Genomic DNA, 25,457 nt, shown 5'->3' on the forward strand with positions numbered 1-25,457 from the left:
AATATGCTGTTGTTCTATTGGAATTTTTTATTCCAAAATGGCCGCCGCATGACACAAGCGGCATCTAGTGGCTGTTTCCCAAATCGCACTAGAGTGTCGCCTCTTAGTGATTCTCTATGCTCTTTGGGGGTGTCTCTATTTCTTCTTCAGGGTGGAATGTTAAAACATGTTAGGCTGCTCAATTAAACTGGACTTAATATTTTTACAGTTCAAACTGTTGAATGACTAGTGTTTTATTTGAGTGGAACAAAGATTCAGTAAATTACAGAGAACATTATATTCTTTGGACTCGAGAGAACTAACCGAGTTAGTGGTGCCATCTAGCGGCGGTGTGGATCTGTCCCAACATAGCGGTACAATTCTAAACATATTAAACATTATTTAGGTGACTTTTAAACTGTTTAGCATTTAAATTGTTAAAAAACTACAGTATTAAACATTTTTAGTAAAACAAACAAACAAAAAAAGTATACATATTATTTACATTTAAAATTTAAATTATTTTAAAGAAAGCTGAAAAGCTGTAGCCATTGACTTCCATTCTAGAAAAAAAATACTAATGTGTCTATTTAACACAAAGAACTCGTAAATAGTAGACTGTTTTCATTTTTGAGTGAACTATCCCTTTCATGACAGAAATAATATGAGTCAATTGAAACTTTTATTTGAAATAACTTGTTTGGTTCAGAGTTACTAAATAATATAAAACTTCAGAAAACTAAAAATGCAGAATGTTGGGAAAATATATAATGAAAATATATTTTTTTAAATGTGGAAAACACTGGATAAATTCAAGCAGTCTATTGCTTAACGGGATTTCCTGATGTGTGAAACCTCTTTCAAAAATGACACTGGCACGAACAAAACAAATAGCATACATAACTTATTATTTTACTCAGTATAATACCAATGAGAATGAGCTATACCAGGGATTCCCAAACTTTTTTTATTCCGGGACACACCTCGGCAAGTAATTCATTCTTAAGACCCACCATAACATTTTAATATGGAAAAATGGGTAAAGAAATGTATCCATTCAAAGCAGTCAGAAATATATGGTGTGTGGCTTTTTGGATTTCGCGATTTGATATGCACAAAATGAGGCTCAAAGTGCTTTTTGTGGAATGCTGACTGTAACTGTGATCTTTTTTTGTTTTTTTGTTGAAAAAGATACTCTTCTTTTTTTCATAAGTGAATATGATCAACATTTGATCAAGCCCCTTGATTATGATCAAGCCCCATCACATCGCAGTAAATTCCACTGCTAGTGTTTAGTCATAAGAAACTAAATCGCTTTTTGATCGACTTCTACAAGCTGGGAAAAGGTCAGATAAATATGCTAACGCAATTAACGTTATAGCTGAATAGATCTAATATTTACTCATTTGCTTGAGGAAGGAATGATAGGGGTACTTACATTACTATTTTCCATAACATCTATGCCCTTCCATAACATTAGGTGACGTTAAAACTAACAGATTTATTAACTAACTAACAGCTATTTATTGATTAGCAATCTGTCAACGTTGGGATGTAAAAAATATTGGACAACAAATAGCTTCAAATGATAGAATACATAGCAAACATTTAGAAAATATTGACAATAAAATAAAAGGTTTAGCCTATTAAAATCAATGGCCTATCCAGAAATTAAATAAAGCTATAAAATCTATTTCACTTTTAATTGTATTTGCATATTGATTAAAGTTACTATAGTTATTTAGTGAAGAGTAGCAAATGAATCTCTAATTGTGTTTTGTTTGATAACAGAGTTGTTAATGTAAGAATGCACAGATCTATAATAAAGCATTCGACTACTTTAGTAACTGTTTGTGCTCATTTAAGAGAAAATTTGTAGTGTTTAAAATAAAACACGCAGGACGGAGCAAAAAAAAAAGAAAAGAAAAAAAAACACTTTTCCGACGGTCCCTTACTGAGAGCTCCACTCTGTGCGAGCTCTCCCGGCTAAACACAGATTGCGAGGGCTCAAACGGAGCAGTGCTCGTAATGTCGAGCGAAAAGAAAAAGACAGCTGTGAAACATAACCATCTTTGTCTTTTTGTAGGAAACACACTTTAGATATTTTTAGGGTGAGGTTTTTGAGTTATTGCCGTCAATCGTACTGGTTTTGATTCATCGCAATGTAAATATAGCTGCTGCTATGTGACGTTGCGTGACCCACCTTTGTTCACTTTGCGACCCACTAGTGGGTCGCGACCCACAGTTTGAAAACCACTGAGCTATACAGTAGATTTGAATAAATGGAAGAATGAGAAAAATACCAGCTTGATGATGTGCTTTATATTGTAATGTTATTTAAATGGAAAAGATCCCCAAAAGAAGCTGACTCCAACTGCTGTTTGGAGACATCTAAAGTGGGAGGAATTACACCGCAAGTAGGCTGGGTGACCTCCAAGTGGGAGTGACCTACGCTGCAAGTAGGTTGGGTTTAGAGTTGGTCTAGGTGTAGTAGACTCAAATAAAACGCAACGGGTTACTGTGAGGTTGGGTTTAGGGTTGGTCTAGGTGTAGTAGACATTAATAAAACACAATAGGTTACTGTGAGGTTGGGTTTAGGGTTGGGGTAGGTGTAGACATTCATAAAACACAAAAGGTTGGACTCATGTACAAGAGGAGGAGGTGTACTTAAGGAGGTGTGTACAGCACATTTGGAGCTCAAGTCCCACCCATTTGGAGATGACAATACCATTTGGAGCTGGCTCCAACCTCCGTTTATACTTTTCTCGAAATATCAGATAATCATGAAGCCAGCAAATGCTTGAACTTCTCCTTTAAAAAAATCATTATACTGTTTATTATCCTCGCTGATTTGAACTAGTGTTTTACATTTATTTGTTTGACCGGCCCTTCTATCCAAAGTAAGTGACTGATGATTTATTCATTTCTTTTTTTGAGTCAAGGTTGTAAGAGACATTTCCTGGGAATCAAAGCCAAGATATTTACATTAAAATGTTTAAGGTCGGTCAAATTTTTCAAGCATATTGATAGAAGTCTTCTATGCTCATACTGACTGCTTTTAACTTTTTAACTTGAAAAATAAAAAAAAAAAAAAAACAGTAATATTGTGAATCATTTTGTACAATTTAGAATAACTGCTTACTATTTTAATATATTTTAAAAGATGTGACCTTGGACCAAAAAAGTTGCACAGACACATTTGTAGGAATAGCCAGCAATACACTAAATGGGTCAAGATTATTATTATTTTTTTTGCCAAAAATGATTAGAAAATTATGTTAGATCATGTTTCATGAATCAATTTATTTATTTCCTACTGTAAGTTTAATATCATGCATCATTTATAAGAAATTTGGACATCTTTAAAAGGGATTTTTCCTTAATATATATATATATATATATATATATATATATATATATATATATATATATATATATATATATATATATATATATATTTGTCAATATTCATCACTATTTGTAACCTTTCATCATCCATGTTGATTGCAGTTTTGTGGAACTTTATTTATCCATATATCCATTTTAATATTTAAAAGAATTTTGTTCCACTTTTTTGCAGAAATATAAACATTTAAACAAATAATTTCTGTCAAAACAGTTTTATTTAACTGTATATTAAATTAAAATACAAAATTTTGGTTCATCTGTAAAACAAGCCTTATTTATGAAGTCAGTTCATTAGTTGAAGTCAGAATTATTAGCCCCCATTTTAATTTTTAGCATCTTATTTGCTTTATTTTGGCTAGAATAAAAGTAGTTTTTTATTTTTTTAAGAACCATTTTAAGGTCAAAATTATTAGCCCCTTTAAGCTATATATTTTTCCAGTAGACTACAGAACAAACCATAGTTATACAATAATTTGCCTAATTACCCTAACCTGTCTAGTTCACCTATTTAACCTAGTTAAGCCTTTAAATGTCACTTTGAACTTCACTGAAAGGAAGTGTCTTGAAAAATATCTAGTCAAATATTAATTACAGTCATCATGGCAAAGATAAAATAAATCAGTTATTAGAAATGAGTTATTAAAACTATTATGTTTATAAATGTGTTGAGAAAATCTCTTCGTTAAACAGAAATTGAGGAAAAAGATAAACGGGGGCTAATAATTCAGGGGGGCTATTGGGCTAATAATTCTGACTTCAACTGTATATTCTGGATTGTTGTTATTATCATTGTAACCAACACTTTTTGAGGTTTCAATCTTTCCCTATTCATTTAGATCAAGCTGTGTTTGCTTGATTAAAATTGTTTCCTGGGGGAGGATTTCCAATATGCACAGCTACATTTGCACACTGTAAAAAAGGAAACATATTGTTTTTACAAATGTAAGTGGATTGAACATGAAACAATTATGTTTTCTTTAAAAAAAAAAAAAACATTTAGAATGGTCTTAATTCAGCTAATTTTAAATTAGTTATTTGATCAAGCTGCAGAAATATTTTTTGAGTGTGGGAATAGCTGACAATACACTGAACGGGTCAAAATTAGCGTTTATTTATTTATTTTTTCTATGCCAAAAATTCTTGGAAAAGTGAGTAAAGATCATGTTCCTTGAATTTATTTTTTGCATTTTCTAATGTAAGTATTATATAATAATGCATTTTTTATAATATGCATTTATAAGAAATGAATATGGACAACTTTAAAGGGGTTTTCAGATTTCACTAAAGATATAAAATATATATAATTACCAATTTTCATTTCATTTCATTTATAAATTGTAAAAACATATTCTGTTCTACTGCAGAAATATAAACATTAAACCAAATAGTTTCTTTCAAAACAAATTTATTTAAATATATATTAAATTAAAATACAATATTTTGGTTCATCTGTAAAACAAGCTTTTTTATTGTTTAGAATGTATATTCTGGATTATTGGATTAACCAACTCTTATCAAGGTTTCAATCTTTCTCCGTTCATTTAGGTAGAGCTGTGTTTGCTCGATTAAAAGATTGCCTCCTGAGGGAGGATTTCCAATATGGTTACTGAATGAACAGACTTGCCTTAAAGGTGCTTTGGCTTTGCCAGTTGAGCTACGGGCACACTCAGGATAAACGCATGTGCTTAAAGTGATTAAAATCAGCATGCGCTATCGGTTGTTTTTACTAAATTGAAATGTGAAATGAAAATGTGTTTCCCTTGTTTTTGCATCAGGTCAGCCTTAACCTAATGACCCAGCAGGAGCAGCATGAGTTCAGGGAAAGTCTGGAGGAAGCCCGATCCTGGATGCAGGCCATCCAGGAGAGGCTCAAACAAAACGATGACACCAAAGGGCCCAGATCAGCACTGGAGGTCAGGCTCCGAGAGACAGAGGTGAGGACTTTCTTGACCTTTGACCTTTGGTAGAACTGAAATAGAACCATCTCCGTTTCTCAGATGTCTCTAGTGTTTGCTAAAGAAGCTCCTGTGATCATCTCACTGAGGTTAATCCTATATAATCTCATCAGTTTAGATGTTCCATTGATCATGACTAGACTTCTATCAATTTTTTTTGTTGCGATTAATTGCTGAAGCTTTCATCACTATGTACGACATTATGACAGTATTGACCTAAGCTGCACAAAAGGTTACTTTAACAGGTGTAATAAAAAACTTACTGTATTGCGTTATTGTGTATACATTCTCAGAGTAAATAAAAGTTTTAATCAAATTAAATAGCAAAAAAGCTGATCGAGTAAAATAGGTAGCACTTTAAAATAAGGTCTCATCAGCAAACGTTAGTTAATGGATTAAAATCAAAGTAAAAAACAACTACATTTTTTGTTATCATCTTAGAACATTTGTTCATTTTTTCATTTTCTTTTCGGCCTCTTTAGTCCCTGGGGTCGCCACAGCGCAATGAACCGCCAACTTATCCAGCATATGTTTTACGCAGCGCATACCCTTCCAGCCACGACCCAACACTGGGAAACACCCATACCCACTCTTTCACACTAATACACTAAGGCTAATTTAGCTTATTCAAGTCACATACTGTATGTTTTTGGATTGTGGGGGAATCCGGAGCACCCGGAGGAAACCCACACGAACATGGGGTGAACATGCAAACTCCTCTCCGAAATGCCAATTGACTCAGCCGAGGCTCGAACTAGTGACCTTCTTGCTACCCACTGCGCCACCTTGATGCCCTATCTTAGAGCAATTATTATTAATAGAACAATTATTACTTTCTTAATGCAATATTAGGCAATAGCTAAGAAATTAACACCACTTAAGACTGTTAAATACTTAAGTTGTTTACAGTTTTCATTACATTTACTTTACTTACTTTACTGTTAACTAGGGTTGTCCAAAGTATCAAGTTTGGTAGCATTGGGTACTAAAGCTTGAAAAAGCTCCATTTCCTTCTAACACCGGGGTGTTCTACCTTTGCTTTTGACGGGCCAAAAATTAAACTTGATTGAGGTTGGGCTAAAGCTAAATATAGTTGCCATGGGTAATTTCCCTTAATATTTTTTTTAATTTAATAATATTTAAAAATAACTAGAAAACATTGCTTTATATTATCTAATACAGTATTGTTTACATTTTATAATGAACTTATTACAGTAAAAACAAAAACAATCTCATTTAGTTTTTGCCTTGATTTGCTCACCGTTGTCTTCTGCATAGTCCTCTATCTGTCAAATCCGTATTTGAAAAGCTATTCATTTGCTGCATTTAATTGAAACATTTAATTTCAGTTTGCCTTTTTTTAGCTCAACAATATAACTAACAAAAAAGGTTACGTCAAATTAGGAGTGACGATCTCTGTGTTAAAAGCTTTCGTCCCAACACTATCCATCATTCTCTCTCAGATGGGATGGTGGGCCAAATCAAAGGTTACAATGGGCCAACTTTGGCCTGTGGGCCCTACTTTGGGCATCTCTGCTCAAACATCTGAGAGCTTTGATTGGCTATGATGGTCATCAGTTCACCGTTATTCACCGCTGTTCACCGAATGCAAACTCTGACACTGGAGTGTTTCACAGCTGCTGATATGTCTATGAGCTAATGGCCAATCAGCAGGGTTTAATTAAGCACTCAACCACACTCAAATAAGATAAATTTCCACTTGTGGCTAATAGAGAAAGTAAAGTAAAGCAAATGTTAGCGGGAAACAGAAGTTTTTAAAATTTCATTAGTGATTGGTACTGAACTCAATACTTTTAACAACCCTGCTGTTAGTAAAGCTTTACTGTAAAGAGTTACTCAAAAGGCCTGTAAATAGTCACAGAATCTTTAATATGGAAGGCTAGATTAAATGTTCAAAATGGTCAGGTTAAAAATAAATTAGACTTTTTAAAGGTTTAAAACGCTTTTCTAAGCATCTGTTGCTTTGATGAACAACCACTGCCAATACAACAATATCAATATTTTTACATACTTTCTTATATATTGAATTATTGAATATCGACATATGTCTGCCTTTTAGAAAATCCACAGCTTGGAGCCTGACGGCCAAGTGAAGATGGACCGAGTGCTTGTTGCTTCTGAAGCACTTCTTCGGAATGGAGATGAAGAATTAAAGAATCAGACTCATTGCAAACTCAAAGATTTGAAGGCTTTTTATGATGACACGTTAACTTACATCATTCACTGTCACAGGTACAGACTGAGGATAGTGAGGATAATGACACAAAGATATTTATCGTCAACGTAATGTCTAAGGGAAACCATTGTTTTATTTTCTCAGTTTATTAGTGTGATCTCTTTCATGCTCTCTGACAGTCGTATCGAGTGGGTTTGGCTGCACTGGAGTGAGTACTTAAAGGCTCATGAGGAGTTTGGCCTGTGGCTGGAGAAGATGCACCGCTCTCTGGAGCCTTTGCTGGAGATGCAGCTGGGTCTGCAAGAGAAGCTGTGGCAGGTGGATCATCTGCGGGTTCTCCACAGCGACATCCAGGGCCAGGCCCAGTTTCTGGAGAGGCTCCTGGATGAGGCCGCAGCTCTGTTCAACCGTACAGGAGACCCAAGTGTGGATGAGCAGACTCAGCAGGGTCTTCAAGAGGCCTACAACCACATTCGAGACCGAGCACAGGTAAACCTGCCTCTCTTTAAACCAACTAAAGTCAAAGATTTTACGGTGGAACTTCATTTGGTTGCATGTTATTTTACAGTATGAGTGCTTTATGTGTTCTTCCAGTGTATTTACCTAAGCAAGTATTAGGTTACAGTATATAAGGTAACTACAAGGTCTGCATTGAGCTAATAAAAGTATCTTCTCTATTGCAGCAGTTTTCATTTTTCATTTGGATATTTGGCAGAACTGTATCAGAACACTAATATTTTGTTATCCTCAACTCATTGAATGCAACAATGCTTTATTCACTAATGTTTTATGCAACATGCCAAATTTGCACAAAGCCAAATTCAACTTTGGTCAGAAAAATAGCTTTTTAAACCATAATTTGGAAATTTTAGTTGAATAGCAGTATTACTTTTAAATAATGTACAACTTGTAAAAGAAATAATTCATAATTTCATCTATATTATACTAGCCGGGCTTCCAGCTAACTCTATCAAACCTCTTCAGCTGCTTCAGAATGCAGCAGCACGAGTGGTCTTTAATGAACCTAAAAGAGCACATGTCACTTTGCTACTCACCCGTTTGCACTGGCTGCCAGTTGCTGCTCGCATCAAATTCAAAGATTTGATGTTTGCTTACAAAGCAACCTCTACCTTTGCTCCTTTTTTACTTGCTCTCACTTCTGCAGATTTATGTGCCCTCCAGAAACTTGCTTTCAGTGAATGAACGTCGCCTCGTGGTTCCCTTCCAGCCACAACCTAGTACTGGGAAACACTCATACACTCTCGCATTTACACACACTATACACTCATACACTATGGCCAATTTTGTTTACCCAATTCACCTACTGTATAGCGCATGTGTTTGGACTGTGGGGGAAACCGGAGCACCTAGAGGAAACCCATGCCAACACGGGGAGAACATGCAAACTCCACACAGAAATGCGAACTGACCCTGTCAGGACTTGTACCAGTGGTCTTCTTGCTGTGAGGCAACGGTGCTAACCAGTGAGCCACCATGCTGCCCTGAACAATACTTCTACAGCATTTAATAATCATAGTTCAACATTTACTAATGCATTATTAAGATCAAAATTCCTGCCTGTTAACCTTAGTTAATGCACCGTGAACATAACATGAACTGACAATGAACAACTGTATTTTCATTAACAAATGTTAATTAAAAAGAATACCAATACTGTAATTAAGTTTTATTTATTGTTTATTCATGTTTGTAAATGCATTATCTAACATGAACTAATACAACCTTATTGTAAAGTGTTACCTTAGAAAGTACTAATTGTAATTAGTGCTGTTGGGTCTGTTGCTTTAGTTTCCAAAAATCGAAACTTTTTGTTCTTTAATCGGAGTGCGTTTCTCATTTGCAGGAGAGGTTGACATTGGCGCAGAAAATAGCAGAGGAGCACCAGCAGTACCAAAGCTGCGTTCATAAATTCCAGAGCTGGCTGGTGTCTAAAACAGAAGAAGTGAGTCGTTTCAGTGATGTGGATGATTCGACACAGAACAGGCTGAAAGCGCTGCAGGTACTGACCTACTTATTTTGGGGGGAGGGGAGGTCAGACTGGTCAACTAGGGGAAAAAAAATCATTCCTGCTTTGGAAGTCAAACTGTGGAAAAGTCATTCCAGTTTAGCAGACTTCTAGCTCATTTGAGTTCTCATTTTTACTTCAGGCTACTGGATAAACGGGGTCATGGTAACAAGCTCACTAAGTCTGGTATTTTGGAAAATCTACTACTATGTAAACAAAAATGTAACCTGCAGATTAAGGCATTGGTGAATAGGCAAAAAAATCAGTAATAGGGTTTTACATTAACATTTGATTACCAGCCACTGTGGCTAGTAGCTTTCCAACATTACTAGCCACAATTTTGTGTTGAGTAAATATATTTTATATGCATAAAATTTGACTTTGGCATGCTAAAATTACTTGGTTAGATTTTGTGTTATGTCCACATGCCTCTTTGTTTATTTCACTTTTTGTGTGTTGTGTATGAGCTTGCTCAATGAGCATGATGAGCAAATGGGTTGTGGTTTCATAGTCTCGCATTGCAATTAGTAATTATTTTACATGACTTTTCAGGGCTCAACACTAAGTTTTTACCAAATCTTCCTCTATCCACACCAAAAATAAATAAACCCTTAGCCCAAAATTGTAAATCATGTGTCAAAACAAGCTAAATATAGCTGTTTAGACCATTTTAATGTGGTGATGTTATTGGTCCATGAATATTTCCTGCTTGTCATCAAGCTATTTCATATATTACCGTAACAAGAGACAACTCAATCATAACTTAATGTTAAAACAGGTATCATAACATCATTTATTAATATGTGGCTCTTTTTGGATTCTCGGAAGCTATAGTAATTAAAAATCTAAAACAGGATATATATTGGGATTCTTTTTTGTTTACATCTCTCAAAATGGCCTATACATATACTTTTTATTCAAACAAACTTTTCTTAAAAAAAAAAGTGACATTTAAAAAAGAATTATGTACAGTAGTCTGTCCAGGCTAAATTTCAGTTAACTATACACAAATGGAGAATTAATTTCATGTGTCTCACCCCGCGCATGATCACCTGTTATTTGGTATTCACCGGTTTCTTTTGCTCATGCGAACGGTTATTTTATTTTATTGTCATCTCTCCTGCTGGCCCCAGGTCATTGGACCATCCGTATTGTTGAATTCTGCTTTTAAAGGGCCATGAACCACCAACCCCCCCCAATTTTAGATTTCTCAACATGATATAATTCAGTGGTCCCCAACCATCGAGCCGCGGACCGGTACGCAGTGATAAAAAGGTTGGGGACCACTGATATAATTGATTGATAAGAAAGAGAGTCAATAAACTTGTTTCTATTTTCAATTAAATACAAACAAGTTGCCATCAACCCCAAGAAAATGTATACCAACCATAAAAAGAAGGCCAATGATTTTTTAAATTTAGTAAAAGTCATGTTAGAAATTTACCACATGTGGTGCACTGGACTTCTGGCTGTATTTCCTGATTTTTTTTTCTTATGACTAGATTTCTCAACACGATACTGTATAATTGACTGTTAATGAATAGAGTCATTAAACATGTTTCATTTTTTTTATATTTCAATTAAATACAAATAAAATGCAATCAACCCCAAGAAAATGTATATTAACCATCAAATTAGGGCCAAAGATTTTTCCAATTCAGTTAGAGTCATGTTGGAAATTTACCACATGTGGTGCACTGACTTCTGGCACTTTTTCCAGATTTTTTTAATGACTTTTAGATTTCTCAACATGATATAATTGATTGATAAGAAAGAGAGTCAATAAACGTTTTTATTTTCAATTAAATACAAACAAGTTTCCATCAATCAACCCCAAGAAAATGTATATCAACCATAAAATTAGGGCCAAAAATTTTTTAAATTCAGTTAAAGTTATGTTGGAAATTTACCACATGTGGTGCACTGGACTTCTGCCTGTATTTCCTGATTTTTTTTTCTTATGACTAGATTTCTCAACACAATATAATTGACTGTTAATGAATAGAGACATCATACATGTTTTTATTGTCAATTAAATAGAAATAAGTTGCAATCAACACCAAACATGTATACCAACCAAAAAATAAATAAGGACAAAGATTTTTGGAATTTGGTTAAAGTAAGCATGAATGTAATTAAAACCTACAAAACAGACTGATACAAAACATGTGGGATATTTTGTTTTCATTAAAGTGAAAAAAAAAAATCATTCATGAAAAGCCCAAAACCCCAAATCTCAAAACTGTCACGTGCATGAGAAACAGTGTTTTTGCCTGCAGCTTCTTGCCCTAAATAATGCATTTGTTGGATAGTAATCTAATGAGGGTGAATAAACATTTATTATGGTGAACTTTCTTTAAACTTGAATCAAGGTCTAGCAAGGAGTACAGATAAACAAATAAAACACCATTATTTCTAAACACCTGAAGAATATGTTCATATTAAATTCCACTATAATATTCTCCAGTTTCTATTTAATGGTCTCTTGATCAGATTTAATGAGCTGACAACTTAGTCTTTTTAGAGCAGTTCACATCCTTGGACTTATTCTTTGTATCCATGGCAACCCTTAACGTGCAAAAATGGATCAATAGCTTTATTGTTGTTGACAGGAAGATACTTCTTCGTTGCATTTATTCATCTTGTAAAATATTGAAAAACTATATTTTGACTGTTTCTATCCTGTGCAGTTTCTCCCCTCGTCGCAGTCATCTTTGGCTCACTAGTTTGGGGAGTAAGCAGTGACTTTCTGTTAAGCTGCTTTAAAACTATATGCATTTTGAAAATTGCTTTGCAAATAAACTTGACCTGACTTTTACTCTTGATGGTGCTGATATTGTGCATTTTTTAATGATGTAGATTAGAGTTTGACTAAGATACAGTAATTGATGATTAATAATGTAAAATGTGGGACAGGAATGGGAAGAAAATTATATATTATTATTGTATAATCCTTTAATTAATGGCACTGCAAATGAAAATTAGCTGTTGGCTATTTTTGTATGTAGAATCAAATGGAAAGGATAATGTTAATATTTTACAAAGTCACTTAAAAATAAAAATGTTATTTAAAATTCTTTCTAAATTATTAATTATTAAAATTAATGTTTTTAATAATTGAATATGATTAAATGTTCTATTTAGGTAATGTTAATAGAATATTAACTTATTTTTTTAATATATTTTCAGTTTTCATTTAGATGTTTTATGTGCTTTTTTCATTTTATATTTGAATTAATATTAACTTTTTGAGAAACATATAATCATATTATGTACAGCACTATAGTATAGTATTGTTAATATATTATAGAGGTTATTTCTATTTTAAATTAGCTTAAATTTTTATATTTTATCTATTTTATTTTATTACTCCTTTGTGTAAACGTTTGTTTTGATCACTGCATCTCATTCCACTTATCTTGCCACATTTAGAAACCCTTTTTACAAACACACTATGAAAAACATGACAGGACTTTGATAATGATGATTAATAATAGTGTAAAATGTAGGACAGAAATGTAAAATGATTTTTATGTGATAATTGTAATACCCTTAAATTAATGAATGGCACTGCAGATGAAAAAAAATTAGCCATTACTAGGCCCACATGGAATCTGCATGTGCAGAAATCCGCAGACTTCCACAGAATTTTAGCACATCATTGAGTCTATGTATTTACTTGTGTAAATGTGTGTAAATTTATATTTATTCAGTTTTTAAATTAATTTCAGTAATATTATTGACTAATAGGAATGTGTTTTATTTACATTACAGTTTGTAAAGTAATATTTTCTGTCTTTTAGTTCATATATTGATTCATATTAGTTCATATATAAACTTGCTTTGTTTTCCAAATAAGTGGATCTAGATGGATTTGCATTGTAAACCTTAAATAAAAGTTAAAAAGCTATTATGCTTTATTTAATATATTAGGTTTTAGTTACGATACTCCCAAAACAATTTTGCATAAGTCTGCAGATTTTTTACAAAATTCCCTACAGAAATTGCAAAAAAATCCACAGATTGTCTGGCCCTAGCCATTGGCTATTTTATGTATGTTGAATCAAATGGAAACCGTAATGTTAATTTTATACATGGTCACTTAAAATTAAGATGTTATTTAGATTTCTTTTCTAAATGATTAATTATTCGAATAAATGAGTTGAATGTTCTATTTTAGTATTGTTAATATAATATAGACTTTTATTTTTTTAATATTCAATTTTCATTTAGATATGTTTCAAGTAATTTTATGTGCTTTTGTCATTTTATAATTTAACTATAAATATTAACCTTTTGAGAAACATATATTTATGTATTATATACAGCAATATTATATATTATTTATATAATATTATAGTTTATTTCTATTTTAAATTAGCTTTGATTTTTATATTTTCACTTTTTATTTAGTATAGTTTTATAGCATTTTTGTTACACAATTTTATTATAATTTTTTTTAGATATTCCCAAATATTTTATGTATATTTTATTTCAGGATTAGTTTGAGTAAGTTTAGAGTTGTGTTATTTTCCAAACTAACATTTTTCATTTCAAGTTGTTCACTGTTGTTGTTGTTTTTTTATTTTTTATTTTAAATAATATTTTATTTTATATTTTATTTTTTTATATATATTTTAATTTCATTTAATATTTTGTTTTTTATATATATTTTAATTAAATTAAATTTTACTTATTTTTATTTTATTTTATATCTTATTTTATATTTTATTTTTATATATATTTAAATTTTGTTTAATTTATATTTTATTGTATATATTTTTATATAAATTAATTTGATTTAATTTAATTTTACTTTTTATTTTCTTTTATGTTTGTTTCTATATATATTAAGTTTATTTAATTAAATGTAATAAATTTTTTTATTTTATATTTTATTTTTATATATGTTTTATTTCAATTTAATGTTACTTAAATTTTATTTTATGTCTTATTTTAGGTTTTTATTTTATATTTAATTTTGCAATGCAATTATATATATATATATATATATATATATATATATATATATATATATATATATATATATATATATATATATATATATATTCTATATATATAATTCTATATATATAATTTTCATGTAATTTCATTTAATTTTGATTTATTTTACTGAATTTTATTATATTTTTATTAATATTTTATTTTTTATAGATATATTGTTTTATATTACTATTCTTTTTTTTCTACTCTGTGTAAGCATCCATGTTTATGACCACTGCCTCACATTCCACTTCCACTATTTACAAACACATTATGAAGAACAAGTGAGAAATCAGTCCTAAATAATGACTTTTCTCCCCTTCAGGATCTGGGTGCTAGTATAGCCAAAGAAGAGCTGACTCTCCAGCACATTGAAAAGCTGTCGGAGGCGGTGAAGGCCAACACGTCTCCAGCAGGAGCGGAGAAGATCACACAGGAGATAGAAGAGTTGAGACTGGCCTGGCAGAGGCTCCGACAGACACTGCTGGAGCTTAAAGAGGAGCTCCAGATCTCGCTGGACTCTGAGAATGAGTATTCAGAACGCTGTAAAGAGCTGTGGGCAGATCTGGCGAAGCTTCGAACCCTAGTCCAGAAGCTCAGCGGTGATCTGGAGAGCAGAGATGGAGAACGCACGGAGGAACACATGGTTGCTCAATGGAAGATGCATACGGTTAGCACTCTTTCTTGAGCTTTTTATTAATACTAGAAGATCCTTCACGCTTTTCTAATGCTGAAACCTTTTATCCATGAGTCTTGTTTTATTCGGTTGTGTCGGTTTCAATTCTAGAGAAAGCTTTTTTAAGTTCAGTTAACTCTTTTGAGTAGATTCTAACAGGGTTGACCCAGTGTACAGTTATGTGGTGCATCCAAAATCTTCTCTTCCATATGCAGGGAGTCCACAGGGTCTTAAAAAGTATTAAAAGTTAATATTTAATTTTTTGAGAAATATAAAAAACAATTCTTAAATGCTACATTACACATGATTCAATTTTGTATCATTATTAATTATACAATGTATGCTAACTTAAAAGCATACAAACTTATTCTAAAGTTTGCCTGAATAGGGTATATGCCGAAGCATGCTAATGGGACTTTTAATTTGCCAGTAACCTGGGTTAAGCGCTTCCGGCGAACTGTATGCAATGGAAAAACCGGCGCGTTTAAGGTCTGTTTACTTTCAAAATCAGCGATTTCCATTAGCTAAGTGATATCCGATATAAAGTGGGTCTCAGATTGTACTAGAAGCACTACATTAAATTACATTTCCACCGCCATGTCTTTGTAATATGAGCATTTATTTTTCCCTATTATATTTAATGGAGCTTCTGCTTTAGCCTGCTGATTCTGACGGGCACGTGCGAGTAAACGACTTTTTGTCTCGTTTTACGCTTGAGCAACTAAATTAATGCCAAAGTTTATTTAACTGAATGTTTTTAATGACATTACAGCATTGATGCTGTAAAAGGAATCGTATAAAATGGAAAAAAATCACAATAACAGGTCACCGGAAGTTTATCAGTATGGGAAACACACTAGCTCGGCATAAACCCCATTTAATTCGTGAATATTGGGATGCTTTGTAGTTTATAAAATCGATTAAATCTTGCTAGATCATGCTGCTTTGTTTACTGAAGTAACCAATGCAACAACTGCATCCAATTTTCTCACCGTGATAAGTTATGAGTAGTAGTGAAGTGACTAAACTGACATGAGTAGGTCATGTGTTAATGACAACCTGGCGGATGTGCCTTCGAATTCCATTCATACTACTCACATTCATACTATTTAGGACATACTATTTAAAAGGTTGCAAAGTACATTGAAATTCATAGGTTGGACCAATATGCAATTTCAGATGCAGCTTTAGAGTCTTAAGCAAAAAAGATAATTAATATCAAATTATTTATATAACTATTTTTTCCAGCTTAAAAATGACAATTGAAGCATGGCGGCAAACACAAACAAACAAATAACTACTCTCTCTTTCACCACTCCCAAGTACTTCTACTGTCTGATTGTAGGACACATAGTTGGAGTCTCGACATAGTTTTGTGACAGCGTATGATGACTGTGATGATTTAGGCAGTGCCTTAGGTAAATTCCTGTGTGGGGAGAGACAGTTATTTGAAACGTTGTGTTTTAAAAGAGTTCTGTGCTCTGAAATACCTCCAAAATCATGAACATACATGGGCAGATTCACTATGCAGTCCATTTGTATATAATTTTGTACAAAAAAAAAAATACGTGCTTTATTTACAAAGTGCTTAAATAGGCTTTTACTGTGTGCAGGCTCCTTGTTTTTATTTAAATTCAACTTATAAGATTTTCGATGATTTAATGATTCTGATTTACACTTTTAAGTGGCATTTGGACCCCAGCAGAAGTTGTATGTTCAATTAATTAAATAATATATACGAGGGATGCAACAATACAGTTACCCCAACGGTTTAATACATACCTCGTTTTTTTTAACACGGTTTTCGGTTCGGTTCTCATGACTTGACACATGTTTTTTTTTTTTATAGGCAATAGGAATAGTAAGAGGTTAAGAAGAAAAAACATAAAAATGATTTATTGCAATACTCATTTTGTTTTAATTAAAAGCCAAGAAAAGTACATTAGTTCCTAGTGTATTTGTATTTAAAAAAATGGACACTGAAATCTCACAGATGCTGGTAGCCCATGTACAAACTGGGGAACACAGAAAATCCTACACTTTGAAAATAAACATACATGTGAAGCTAATAAAGATAAATTGGCCATTTCAAATAAACATATTTGTAATTAAGTAAACATAAATAAACTATCTTAATTATGTCAGTGCTGAAAAAATGCGAGACTGTAGTCTGTTACGCGGATTGAGTGCTTCTATAAGATGACAAAAGCCCACATCTCTAATCACCGAAAACAGCTGCAAATCTTTAGCAATAAACAACTGCCTTTGTTATTTTTATGTGTCTCGTAACCAGTTGGGTAGATACAGTGAGGGATTGTTGCTATTTGGAGGACTTTATTACCTTCTCTGCTATTCTGTCTTCAGACAGTGATAATGCTGGGTGATGGCGCTGCAGATGTGCAGTCATGGTTATACGTGTAAACCAATGCTTGCACACAGTTATTTTTTGTTCACCGTTTTTTCTTTTATTGGCATTATACTTACCATCAAAACCGAAATGTCCTCACACCGTAGATTTAAAAGACGCCAGCGCTTTCTCGTACTGTTGCCTCACTTCACCGGCGCTTCTTTGTACTGTTGCCTCACTTCACCGCCGCTCGCAATGTTAAAGTGTGGAATGATGGTCAAGCGCCCTCTAACTTTAGAGCATAGTGATTGGATATTTACTCGTGGGGAGGAGTTTTCTCGTCTCAGCTCATGGATTTAGAGGCACACACAGTCAATTCAGGGAGATGTAAAGCGCACATAAATTATTTAAACACAAAACCGAGAAAACCACAATTCACAAGCGCGTATTGAACCGTGGAGGTCGTACCGAACGGTTCAATATTATATTGAGAACCGTGGTGTCCCTAATATATACACTCAAAAATATTTTGTTGCCAGTTTAAACTAGTTATTTAAAAGAGTTTTTTGAGGGAACAACTTAATTGTTTTATGTTCATTCCACCTAAATTTGTAAAAACAAACAAATCAACTTAAGTTTACCATGAAGGAATTATTTCGTAATCCAGCATTTTTTACAATGTATGTTTAAACTGATGGATTTACATTAAATTTTTTTTAATCAGAGCTTGGAGTTATCATTCAGCTATGTTCACTTTATGGTGGCCATGTAAGGGATGAAGTACATCTAGGCAGTTGTTATCGCAGAATAAAGTCTGGCAGGTTTATCGGTCAATTGGAGGGCTGTTGGACTGAAGACTGAAGGATTTTGTTGTCCGATAGCAATCATCTGTATGTACTTTATCCTGCTTAATACACGAATACTCACAAAGTATTCAGTCTTTGTTGACCCTCTGCCTGCTTAGAATCATTTTCTACCCATTATGCAGATGTTATGCAGAAGATGCGGGCACAGACTATGTGAAAAAAGCATGTGCAGAAAGCACTAGTCACTGCGTTCAGCATGAGTAACAGTCGTGAGAATTGGCTGTACCGGTCCTAAGTAAGAATAAGGAAATCACAGATATGCTATTCTGAAACATTGTCGGGGTTAGCAATGTTACATGATTAAAACCCCCCTATCCCATTAAAATTACACATCACACAGTTACCGACCACTAGCTGGGTTTTTTTTTTGGAAATTTATTCCCGTGCGGCAAGAAATCTGGTAGGGTCACACGGCCGACGTCAAATTTAAAGAACCCATATGAACCTTTGTTATTAGTTTTAGCAATTGTTATTATGTTGAACAACTGGGAATGTCCTGACTGGCCAATCAGAATCAAGCATTCCTGAGAGCAGTGTAATTAATATAGCATATGTAATGGCATTTAAAATTGGAGAACAATTTAAAAACACTTAATTTGTATTCAGAATGAATGAAATCACCTTGTGTCAAATTATACCAATAACTGTAATGTATTTAAAAGTGATCTTTCATTTTTATAAATGTAATTCTTTCAAATATTTCATTTAAGTTTATGCTAATCTTCAGAATTTATGTAACTTATGAAAAATAGTATCTTAAATGTTAAAGTTAACATAAACAAGGACTAAGCAGTGGCCTTCGAAACTGAGGAAACTGCAGGTTGTTCCCTAACTTTGCTTTCCACTGTCTATAGCTACCCATATGCCACCTCCTTCGCAATTAAACATTTCTTGAAAAACACCCTATCTATTTTAGATGCCATTCGAAACCCTATGTTTTCACGTCAGTCCACCAGGAGTAACTAATTGGACCAAGTTTGCTGTTAGCAGTGGGGGGGAGGAAAACCAATAAGGATGAAAACCTGTTTCAGATCAGTCAGAGCTGTCTGGACCCCATGCAGTGAAGTTCAGCATTAAAACCCGGCTTGAATGAGCTCCCCTCGAGCTCACGCTATGTGTGCATGTACTAATTTCATTGATTATATCTCAACATCTACATTCCAGGGTGTGCGCAACAAGCTCATCGCGCAGGAGCCCAGTGTGGAAGAGCTGAAATCCCGGTTGAAAGAGCTTTTCCGATTCCCACAAGACTCCAAAAGTCTTTCTGATGAGGTGCTGGCAGTGGTGAAGGAGTACCAGAGGTGAGCGGCAAACACAACCGCACACACACTGGCCCGAGGCTAATGAGGAATGAGGCCAGGAGAAATACTTTGATGGATATTTTATTAATCATTAGCTATTGATATTGTCGTTAGCAAACATTCCATCATGCAGACTACAGAGTTGTCTAAAGTAGCAATGTGCAATAAGTATTGACACTTAAATATTTTGAAATTATGCAATATTGAGCTGTTTGTGTGTCCTTTTCTCTCAGTGCACAAATGCTGAGTTTTCTTTTGCATGTTTTTGTGATTTACTGCATAAATATACAGTACGTCAAATGATAACAAATTAAAATCCCAGTCTTTAAAACAAGGACAATTCCTAAAGTGAAAGCAAACAGCTGAAGATGAAAATTCCTAAAGTAATAGCTGTAATTAACATTAAAGTATGGTTCACCCAAAACTTCTGGCATCATTTATTCACCCAAGATATACTGAAGAATGTTGGGAAAAAACAGCCATTGATTTTTTTTGTTGCTTCTGACAAAAGACAATTGTTGTTTTTGTTCCAGTATTTTTAAAAATATATTGTTTTGAGAAGAAAGATATTCAGAAATGTTTAGAACCACTTGATTGTGAGCAAATGAGGAGGATGTTTTTATGTTTGGATGAACTCTTACTTAAATAAAAAAACAAACAAATATTGGTTGTATTTTTTATTACTGAACATTTACTTTTCTTCTATAATTTCTTAACATTATATATGTTAGGTTAGTAGCCTTAAAATTATGCAGACAAATCTGACTATAAAACATTTTAAACATTTATTCAGAAAAATATTCTCAAGAGAAATGTTAAAAAATGTTGCTCCTGGAAGAACTGTAGAATATTTGTCATTTGACAAAATTGAACACTCTTTGTTTGATCTTTTATCTGTATTGTTGTTATTTGTATGTTGTTTTGTATAGTGCTTGTTTATTAAGAAACTGTTGTGTGTTGTGAATTTATTTGAAATATTTATTATAAATATAAAAATACATATATGTATTTAAAAAAAAAAAAATATATATATATATATATATATATATATATATATATATATATATATATATATATACACACACACATTTATTCATATTTATTATAAATAAATAAAATGATTATTGTTATTAATATTAATATTATACAATTATTATTCTATACAAATAACCAAAATTAGTCTTAAATCTACCTGGAAAACAATGTAAAGACATAACTGGAGTGATATGCTAAGATCACCTAAGAAGTCTTTTGCATGAATATTAATTAGGCTATGATAATTCGATAGAATACAGAAAAAAAGTTTTATAGAATCTGATATCTTTGACTCGACTCAAGGCAGAGAATTTTTGTTATTAATTATTCCCCCCTGATTCTTTATACCTCCTTTCTGCTTGATAGCCATGCTTAGTCAAGATAAGATTATCATCATATTATACAAACTTTAGTTTTGTCGACTTGCATAAGTTTTGTTGACTTGCACACCTCTGCTTAAAAGGCTGTTACTCCGGTTTCATAACGCATGAGCGGCACCTATTTAATGGGCGTGCACGCAAAAACCGGGAGTAGGAGCAGTGTGTTGTGAGGTGCGCTGGAATGTTTTTTGCATGCGTGCATCAGTTTGCTTTCATCAGTGTGGTTTCGGAGTAACAAACTTCCGCATATAAAAGACGCCAAATGTGAATGGTCCCTAACATCTTTATTCTGGGATTGCCACACAAAATTAATACACTTCATGAACTAAATCATATCTTAAAGTTTTACTGGGGCAATGTTGATTTTTACTTCGGCATGTTTTTTTTTCCACCGTCTCCCTGTGCCGCCCCCTGCAAGACCTGGACGATCACCCATATTGCCCATGCCTAAATCCGCCACTGACCAGATTTATAATGATTTAATCAGCTGTAGTTTGTATATTTACGCTGAATTTTTCTTTCGCTAAGGGCTTATTATGCGGTCTCTGTCGCCATCTTGTGAATAGACAACGTCAACCATCTTTGCTGTGCTACAAAACAACTACATTCTCATCTTAAAAAGCCTCAAAAGTACATTATGTTGTCCAAAAGCTGCAATATTTGTCAAAATGTAGTCCTCTGCTTGCCACTCGTCTGGGAGGATTAATTAGTGTAACTTTTCCATGTAATTGGAGTAACTTAAATTAAAGGCCTAGTTCACCCAAAATGAAAATTTCTCACTATTTACTCACCCTCTCAAGTGTGAGCCCAAAAGAAGATACTTTCGAGAATGTTGGAAACCTGTACCCATTGTTTCCAAAAATATTTCAAAATAACTTATTTTGTGTTCAACAGAAGAAAGAAACTTAAACAGTTTTGTGACAAGAAGCGTGAGGGTATGATGACCTAATTTTCAGTTTTGGGTCAACTAGCTCTTTAATGCTTTGTCAATATTTCCTAATGGTTTTAAAAATGGTATGGCGAATCAATATGTTTTTGTTATCATATCAAATATACAAATTCCAGTATTTCTTGTAAACACTAATAATAACAACAACACTCTGCTTTCCATCTTCATTGTGTTTCTGTCAGCGTGATGTCACTCATGCCAGTCTAGTCAGCCGTAAACAATGTGTATCCAGCCCTCAAAGAGTGCTAATGTAAGCACTTCAAACAATTAGTGCATTACACACAGGGTTTAGCGCATTTATTTATTCATTTGTTGTCTGGCAGCCATCTGTTGAAGCGCTGTGAGCTGCTACTGTAGACTTGTTTTGTGTTTTCCTGTGGCAGTGTGAAAGGCAGATCCTTCCGGCTGTCCTCTGAGAGCGAGACGGCGCTCCGGCAGATACTGCAGGATCCACTGCATGGCTTCAGCCAGTGGAGTCAGTTGGTCTCTCAGGTGCTCGAGGCCTCCTCCGACGTCACTGAATTCTCCCATATCGCCCTGCTCGTTCAGAATATAGAGGTAAATGATTTACAATGAAGAGGTTTTGTTTTTTTTGCATGGTGATGGTGGAAGAATTTGTTCTTCCAGATACTCCAACATTTAAAAGTTTGGAATCGGTAAGATGTTTTTCTTAAGAAATTAATACTTTTATTTAGCAAGGATGCATTCAAAGTCGAAAAATCTTATCTTTTTCCATTATTGTTTTTATTTTGCAGATTTGGAATGTATTGTATTTATTCTAGTGCTGGGCAAAGCTTAATCACATGCAATATAAAAGTTTGTTTTGACATAATAATGACACAATGTATTTCGTACATGTGATTCACACACATTCATAGAAACAAAACTATACAAAACAATTTTGTTTAATAGATATTTAAATGTATTTATAATTAGTATAATGAATATGTATATATTTTATATCTAAATATAAATAAAGGTTTTCTCAAATATATGCATGCATGTGTGTATTTATTTATGCACAATAAATATACACAGTACGCACACTTATATTATGTCAAAGCAAACTAGTGTTTTGGATTTACCCAGCACTAATTTATTCATAAACAAACTGGCTGATTAATCATAGCTTTCAGTGCAAAACAGTGCATAACTATCCTTTTCAGCCAATTTTATTGAGGCTTTCAAAGTTTTTGTTTGATGTTCTTGCAATTTTGACCAAACCATTTCTGTTATCCAGTAAATTTACAATGTTGTGTGATACTCTTGTTTAAATTGCTTCTTTCACCCTGGAATCTTTTTAATTATTATTAATATTTTTTGTGTTTTGCATATTAAAAGGGAATTGTCTAGCAAGGAAAAAATAGCACTCGCTCCAAATAATTATCAAGGTTTATATTCAAAGCAATTGAATGCGTGAAACATCCTGAAAGTCTAATCAGAAATTATTTTGGTACAAGTCAATATTTTTTTCCTCACAGTTCTACATTTTAGTGTTTTTTGTTTTCTAATAAATTAATAGTTCTTATCAGCAAGTGAGCATTGGTTTAATAAGAAAACAGTCACTTTCTTGAGCATCAGATCAAAATATTAAAGTAATTGTGGCACCTGGTGAGAATTCAGCTTTGCCTTCACAGAGATCAATTAAAGTTTAAAATATAGGAGCTATAAGTAGCTGTTTTTAAAATTCCTAATATTATTTCACAAAATATAGTTTTTTTTTTACTGTGTTTATGATGAAAATGGAGGCTTTTACAAAGGGTTAACAATTCTTACTGACCTCAATCTGTTGAATGTTGGTGTGTGTTATAATTTTCATAATAATAATTAAAAAAATATAATGTACCAAAATAATTTGTGACCAGACCTTCAGGTTGCATCATTACCTAAAGATTTGGATGTAAAATAATTCATAATTAAATAATTCAGAGTGAATATTAACCCCAGGACTCAACAAGTTGTTTTTTTCTGCTAGTCTGGCCTCTTCCAAAATAAATAAATTTTTAACCACAAATTCATTATTTTGCAATAACAGCTCTAAACTGTATAGTTATGCAACTCATTGTAACTCGATTTAATCATAATCAAACCTGCTGAAAAAATGATAGCTAACAGTGCAAAACAATGTAGAACTTATTTATCCTTTTCAGCCCATTTTATTAAGGATTTCAGAGTTTTTGTTAGTCATTCTTCAAATTTAGACTAAACCATGTCTGTTATCCAATGAAATCACAATGTTGTGCAAGACAAGCCTGGTGAGAATTCAGCTTTGCCATCACGGAGATCAATTAAAGTTTATTATATATATATATATATATATATATATATATATATATATATATATATATATATATATATATATATATATATATATATATATATATATATAGAGCTGTTTTTAAAATGTCTAATAATGTTTCTCAAAATGTAGTTTCTTAACTGTATTTATAATGAAATAAGAGGAAAATGGAGGCTTTTACAAAGGGTTGACATATCTTACTGACCTCAATCTGTTGAATGTTGGTGTATTTTTAAAATTTTCATAATAATAATAAAATGGTAATGTACCAAAATAATTAGTGACCAGACTTTCAGGTTGCACCATAACTTAAAGATTTGGATGTAAATTAAATAATTCAGTGCAAATATTAACCCCAGGACTCAACAAGTTTTTTACTTTTTTTTTTCTTTTAGTCTGGGCTTTTACAAAACATGTAAAATACATTAAATTGTGAATTATATGAATATGAATACATATTTAACAACAGATTCATTATTTTGCACTAATATCTGCTCTAAACTCTATGCAACTGGAAGTAACTCTATTTAATCATAAACAAACCTGCTGAAAAAATGATAGCTATAATTTAGACCAAACCATGTCTGTTATTTAGTGAATTCACAAATTTGAGTGATACTCTTATTTAAATCGTTTTCATATCAGGTTTTTGTGCAGCCCTTGAACACCTTGATCTTTTTAATTAATAATATTATGTGTACATATTTAACAGCGAATTGACTAGAAAGGAAAAAAATAGCACTGGCTCCAGATAATTCTCAAATTTTACGTTCAAAGCAATTCAATGTGTTAAACATCCTGAAAGTCTAATCAGAAATTAGTCGTTTTGGAACAAATCTTTTTTTTTTTTTTTTTTTTTTTGAACAGTTCGACATTTCTGTGTTTTTTTTTCTTAATTAATAAATACTTAATCAGCAAATGTGCATTAATTTAATAAATAAACAGTCACTTAACTTTTTTGAGCATCAGGTCAAAATATTAAAGTAATTGTGGAACTGAAGGCTGGTTAGAATTCAGCTTCGCCATCAAGGAAAT

The 25,457-nt window shown here is 32.8% G+C and overlaps 1 protein-coding gene across 1 annotated transcript in view; it reads left to right on the forward strand.

The window, feature by feature from the left end:
* Nucleotides 1-25,457, forward strand: part of syne3 (spectrin repeat containing, nuclear envelope family member 3) — a 64,726-nt gene that overhangs the window by 4,455 nt on the left and 34,814 nt on the right. Inside the window, exons 2-8 of the mRNA NM_001083014.2 lie at nt 5,163-5,321; nt 7,423-7,595; nt 7,719-8,028; nt 9,404-9,559; nt 14,895-15,239; nt 19,623-19,759; nt 22,507-22,681. Of these exons, the coding sequence (NP_001076483.2) occupies nt 5,178-5,321; nt 7,423-7,595; nt 7,719-8,028; nt 9,404-9,559; nt 14,895-15,239; nt 19,623-19,759; nt 22,507-22,681 (1,440 nt within the window). The 5' untranslated portion in view covers nt 5,163-5,177. The remainder of the gene's footprint in view (nt 1-5,162; nt 5,322-7,422; nt 7,596-7,718; nt 8,029-9,403; nt 9,560-14,894; nt 15,240-19,622; nt 19,760-22,506; nt 22,682-25,457) is intronic.

Source organism: Danio rerio, chromosome 17 (assembly GCF_049306965.1).
Source record: "Danio rerio strain Tuebingen ecotype United States chromosome 17, GRCz12tu, whole genome shotgun sequence".
NCBI lineage: Eukaryota > Metazoa > Chordata > Actinopteri > Cypriniformes > Danionidae > Danio > Danio rerio.